This window comes from Mixophyes fleayi, chromosome 12 (assembly GCF_038048845.1).
Source record: "Mixophyes fleayi isolate aMixFle1 chromosome 12, aMixFle1.hap1, whole genome shotgun sequence".
In the NCBI taxonomy this organism is placed as follows: domain Eukaryota; kingdom Metazoa; phylum Chordata; class Amphibia; order Anura; family Limnodynastidae; genus Mixophyes; species Mixophyes fleayi.
The window spans coordinates 67,384,327-67,390,890 of NC_134413.1; the positions used below are offsets into that span (position 1 = coordinate 67,384,327).

At 39.3% G+C, this 6,564-nt stretch overlaps 1 protein-coding gene across 3 annotated transcripts in view; it reads left to right on the forward strand.

The window, feature by feature from the left end:
• The window catches only part of LOC142109304 (histone-lysine N-methyltransferase SETDB1-like), a 95,775-nt gene extending 93,964 nt beyond the window's left edge, over positions 1 to 1,811 (forward strand). For all 3 annotated transcript variants that reach the window (XM_075193436.1, XM_075193434.1, XM_075193435.1), the window contains one exon: positions 1,152 to 1,811. In XM_075193436.1, the coding sequence (XP_075049537.1) occupies positions 1,152 to 1,269 (118 nt within the window). In that variant the 3' untranslated portion in view covers positions 1,270 to 1,811. The remainder of the gene's footprint in view (positions 1 to 1,151) is intronic.
• The last annotated feature ends 4,753 nt before the right edge of the window (positions 1,812 to 6,564 follow it).

A 6,564-nucleotide genomic window follows, 5' to 3' on the forward strand; every position in this document is an offset into this window, starting at 1 on the left:
TGGACTTATACTGCAGGATCAGTGAACTTTGTTATATAGCAGTACCAATGGACTTATACTGCAGGATCAGTGAACTTTGTTATATAGCAGTACCACTGGACTTATACTGCAGGATCAGTGAACTTTGTTATATAGCAGTACCACTGGACTTATACTGCAGGATCAGTGAACTTTGTTATATAGCAGTACCAATGGACTTATTGGAGGAAACTGAGTAACAATAATCGCTGGGGTTATGTGAAATACCCTACTTAGTAAAAACTGGGGAGCGATTCTTGATTGAAATAAGAGGCAATGAGGATAGGTGAAACAAAACGCTAACGCTTCTTGGCTTTTTCAAGGCAAAAATCTGAAAGCTGTTTTCAATCCAAGCTCCAATGCCCGAGTGAAGATGGCGGCGGGCAGCGGGGACTAATATTGATCCGGATCTCGCGAGATCTGATGCCGGGATTATGACGTTAAGCCTCGTTTTCAGTTTTGCGATTGGTGGCAATACCCGAACAGTGCTCGGATTAGGCTCGGATCGGCACTGTTCGGGGGTGTTTGGATTGAGAGAATCCAAGCCCGCTTATCTCTACTGCACACTGCAAAAAGTGTTCAGGAATGATTTGAGGAACATGGCAATAAATTCCAGGTGTTAATTTTGCTTCCAAGTTCCCCAAATCTTAATCCAATGGAGCATCTGTGGGATGTGCTGTAGAACAAGTCAGAGGACCCACCTCACAACTTACAGGACTTAAAGAAACTGCAGCGAGCGATGTCTTGGTGTCAGATACCACATATATATATATATATATATCACATATATATTCGATATTTGTTATAACAGTATTGTATACAAGGTTTTGGTGATATGTATGTGTGTAAAATATACAAGTTTACCTGGGATCTTGGGCTATGATCTATTTGCAGGAAGATTCTTTAGCTGCTGCCAGTTGGAGAGACATTGGCTTTTTTTCATTACACATGAATCTAATGGGATCAGAGCTATACTTTACAAAAGATGACACATGCTCTATAGACAGGCATAGTAACCACTGCCCCGGGTCTAGAAACCTTGTATTTTATATAAAGTCATCCATGTAAAACAAGTGGAATTCTTGTGTACACACAATCGTTGTATTTTACCTTTTTATATTTTGGTCTCTTAGGAGGATACGAGCTGGAACAGAGCTGACCTGGGATTATAATTATAAAGTAGGAAGCGTGGAGGGTAAAAGGCTGCTGTGCTGCTGCGGATCCACAGAATGCAGGGGCCGCCTCCTGTAACCCCACCTGACGCTGAAAATGTCCTTTGTAGCGGGAGGAGAATAGTTTCACCTCATAGTTTTTATTTTGTAGTTAAATGTTATATTTGTTGTTTGTTTTTATTTATGTTCCCTTGTTCAAATAATAAAAAAAAAAAAGTTTAATATGTCCTGTCCTGGATTAGGCATGTTAAACCATGTTGTGAGCTATGTGTGAAGATTAGAGGGATAAGCAGATATTTGTTGCAGCACAGATTGGTTTATATGCAGTCTCAGACCAAAACTGAAATCTTGGAGACTAAAGTGATGTCATAGATAGAAATGAAAGCTGCCATTTTATAGGCTGAACATCCCTCAGAATTCAGGGATGTTCAGCCTATTCACTACTAATGTCTTACAGGTGTGGTGACACTTTCTTCTATAGTCACTGTGAGGAGCACTGCTAATAAGTTTAATACAGAGAGAAATGTTAGGGACAATATTGTATATTTTATGCTCTGAGTACAAAGTTACAAAAATATCCCTAATCCAGAAAAGTGTATGTCAGAAACATTGTGATTAGTAGATTCAACAACTGTAGAATATTCTATCTATTTGCTCAAGGAATGTTGGCTTTACTTACTTGTATCTGTCCTCTCCTTATTTTTTTAAATATCTTTATCTTTCCATGTACATAATTACATAGCAAACAAAAGCACTGGTTTCATATATGTAATGTGATTATATTGTATTCCTAAAAACTGAAAAAGGGAAAAAAAACTCTTTAAAGGCCTTTGATACAGTGCCACACAAGAGGTTGGTTTACAAAATTAGGGAACTGGGTCTAGGAATCAACATTTGTACTTGGATCGAAAACTGGTTAGAGAATAGGGAACAGAGAGTTGTGATAAATGGAACATTTTCTAATTGGTCAAAAGTCTTAAGTGGAGTACCTCAAGGTTCCGTGCTGGGGCCACTCCTTTTTAATATATTCATTAATGACCTTGGTGATGGTTTAGAGAGTAAAGTTTCTATTTTTGCAGATGACACTAAACTCTGTAAGGTAATAAAATCAGAGCAAGATGTAGCTTCTCTACAGAGGGACTTAAATAAACTGGAGGATTGGGCGGCCAAATGGAATATGAGGTTTAACACAGATAAATGTAAGGTTATGCATTCAGGGATCAAAAACAAGAACGCAATCTATAAATTAAATGGAATTAATTTAGGAGAATCTATAATGGAAAAGGATTTGGGAGTGCTCGTAGACAGTAGACTTAGCAATAGTGCTCAATGTCAAGCAGCAACTGCAAGGGCAAACAAAGTATTGGTATCCATAAAAAGGGGCATAGATGCAAGGGAAGACAGTGTAATTTTGCCACTGTATAAATCGTTGGTAAGACCTCATCTTGAATATGCAGTACAGTTCTGGGCACCACTCTATAAAAAAGATAATTTGGAACTAGAAAGGGTTCAGAGAAGGGCGACAAAATTTATAAAGGGCATGGAGTCATTAAGTTATGAGGAAAGGTTAGCCAGTTTAGGCATGTTTACTTTAGAAAAGAGGCGTCTAAGGGGAGATATGATTACTATGTACAAATACATTAGGGGTCAATACAGAGAACTCTCATGGGAACTTTTTACCCCAAGGACTATACACAGGACACGTGGTCACTCCCTAAGGTTAGAGGAGAGGAAATTTCACAACCAGCAAAGGAAGGGGTTCTTTACAGTAAGGGCAGTCAAGATATGCAATTCATTGCCAGGGAAGGTTGTAATGGCAGATTCAATAGATATGTTTAAGAAAGGGTTAGACAAATTTTTAGCAGAAAGGTGTATCCAGGGATACGACCGTTAATTAAAATGTAGGATAGTAGTGGATATAGGGAAAAATAGGACTGCAATATTGAGTCTGGGGGGATTTTCACAATTGAAACAGATTGGCGGTTGCTTACTCTGGATGAATTTCAAATATAAGTGCCGGATCGCAGGAGATCCAAAATAGGTTGAACTTGATGGACTGGTGTCTTTTTTCAACCTCATCAACTATGTTACTATGTTACTAAATTTGATATATGATAGTAAATGGAGCATAATGGCTACGGGAGCTATGGAGTTCTTCAAGGAAATGAATTATTGGTGAGTATAATTTGGTTATTTCCTCCTCAGACTCCATGGTATATAAAGTAATGTCTGGAGAAGATATAAAGCGATGACCAGCTTCCTGCTATGTAAAGATTGTTTACTGAAGCCTGAACCCTGTGTGCCCAGGAGCTTGCCACCGCCTCTATGGAATGCGTATTAATATTTTTGAAACCTCACGTCTATTCCTCATATGACTGAAATGACGTCTTGAACCCACCTTACAAATTATGTTTAGATGGAGTCTGCCCTTGATGTGGACCCTTGGAACGTACAAAGATTTGATCAGTCTTTCTGAAATCCTTTGGTCTCTAGAGTTGCACAGAAGTTTCGCTGATCATGTCTAGAGTATATAAGCTTTTTTCATTATTGTTAGTTGGCTTTGGACAATGGGACAGAAGTACAGTTTCTTCATAGATATGAAATGTGGATACTACCTCAGGGAAGAAACCAAAACTTGTCTGTAGCACTACTTTAATGGTGGACATGTTCAGAAATAGCTCCTTACAATGTAAATCCTTAAATTCTCCCAATCTAATAACAGTTGTGATTTTCAGTGAGAATACTATCTTGAGTTGAAGCCATTGAAGTGTTCAAATGATTCCTCCAAAACAAGATTAAGATACCAAGGTGTCACAAAAGCTTTGAGGCAAGGACAACATTTTTGGCTGCTTGAAAGAATCTTCCCACTAGGTCATCTGATGCCAACCGTATGTCCAGGAACACCCTAACTGCCAAGACCTGCTAAAGTTTTAGGTAGGTATGGAAAAAATGCTGCAAAGTAAGAATGCTCTCAAAAATGGAAGTGTTAATAGTTTATTTTTATTAATTTTCAAAATGCAAAGTGAATTAACAGAAGAGAAATCTAAATCAAATCAGTATTTGGTGTGACCACCCTTTGTGTTCAGAACAGCATCAGTTCTTCTAGGTACACTTGCACACAGGTTTGAAGCAACTCAGCAGGGAGGTTGTTCCAAACATCTTGGAGAACTAACCACAGATCTTCTATGGATGTACTGTAAAGTTGATGCTTCAGTGACATTTCTGTATTCTAGAACTACAATTCCTTTTGAGGGTGGGGGTTATCTTAAAAATCTCATGGATTGGAAAATGGAGAGTTTTGTTAAGAAGGCGCATGTTTCTTCTGAAATTGAACTGAAGTCTAGAGTGGCTATACCCTCAGTGGCAAGAGAGCTTACATTATGGGGTGAGACACTTTATACAGATGTCCAAGAAAAAGATAATAGATAGCATATGTTGAAAATAATTGAGATTATACAAAAGGGCATAGAATATTTATGTGAAGCAACTCTGAATACCATTATTATCTCAACTAGAACAATGGCCTCAACTACAGTGGTTAAAAGAACCCTCTGGCTGCGCTCCTGACCAGCCTCACCAGCCTACAATATGCAGGATCCCTGCTCTATGGAGATAAATTTGACATTGATATACAGAGGTCTTTTGGGTCTAACCGCTTGCCACAAGATAGAAAGTCTAACTATTATTCCTTGGCTCATCAGCACATTAGAGATGTGAGGAGTTATTAGCCAGGAAGTCATTCTGGAAAGTAAAATGCACAGACCTCTTCTACACAATCCTTAAGTACCTTCGAGAACAAAGAAGGCAAGTCAAATCAGAGAATTTAGCAATGACCATTACCAGAATCAGTCCCCAGTGATACCAATAGTGAGCAGAATAGCACATTATGCAGATATATGTGCCGACTTCACAGATCAGTGTTTTCTGAATATTGTAAAATAAAAAATGGGTAATAAAAAATGGGTAAGAAATAGAATTTTATAAGTACTCCAAAACAAACCTTTTTGTTATCTGCAAAGTTCCATCTACCAGTGTGGAATTAGTAATCCTACAGTCTTCAAACATTTATACAGTCTCATACAAATTCTTCAGTTCCACCAGGTCAAGAAGGGAAATATTTGTCTGTACCAGACGCCATGATATCCACTTCAGGATCCCATATCTTTCAACTAGTAACTGGTACATCTCCATAATTTGTGAGGCTAACTTGGTGTCCAATAATATGCTCAATGCTGACACATGTACCTTGAGAGTGGATTCTGCAAGACCTTTGCTGAGCCCATCTTGTATAAAGTCCAGGATCTGTGGACTAGTGACTGCTATTAGATTCAATTTGAAGCCACACCAGGAGACAAACTTCTTTCAGATCCTGTGATAGATAGCATCTGAAGAATTCTTCTTTCTGGCCTGTAATAAGGTGTTGATTACACAGCCCAACCAAAAAAAAATGCTAAAGATATTTGAATGAATTTAGGGTATTTTGTTGTTGCTGAATTCAAAGCAGGGACTAATGAAATCCTTTGTTAAGGCCTTGTACAAAGATGGTGATTGCTTTAAATACATTTGTAGATCATTCACTGTACAAAGTATGGAAAAACTAAAAGCTGGAATCTTTGATGGCCCTCAAATTCGTAAACTTATCAAGGATTCTAATTTCTCAAAATGTATGAATGGTGTTAAAGCTTCTGCCTGGTTCAGTTATGTCTCCGTAAAGCTGAGCTAGCCGTGATCAGGAAGCAACTGGAGCGTGAGACAAAAGACCTGACTAAGATACGGACAGAGCTGCAGAGAGAGGTTACTAAGCAAGCAGCCCTGCAAGCTCGGTTGGACAGGGAGATGGCTCTAAAATCAGAGTTGTAGGACTTGAGAGAACAGATGTGTTCGGACTATGTGACGCGGAAAGAACATGAGGAAAAAGTGTCAGGGCTGCAGAAATTCAAAGAACAGATAAAGCAAGAGCCTATAACGACACATGACAATTATCAGAGTGACAAAGTGGATGGTGAAATAACGCAACTTCAAGCTAAGAAACAGAAGCCTGAAGCAAATATGTTACTGTTACAACAATCTTACTCCAAACCTGGCGAAAAGAAAGAAACCAAAGCACCTGCTACAGGTCCAGGGAAGACAGGACCCCCTCAGAGTGCAGCCAGTGAAAAGGATGCAGCCAAACCTGGCATGGCACCCAAAAAGCCACTTGCTGCCAAGGCTGGAGGGCCTGCCAAAAAGGCCAAAGCATCCGCCTCTGCTGGAGGAGCTGCAAAGGGCAAGAAGGCAGCAGAAGTCAAAGAGGTTATTGAACAGGAGCTCTCGCCTGAGGCCTGTGAAGAAAAAGCAGCAGCTGGACAGCAGCAATTGGAAGGAAAGGTTGGCA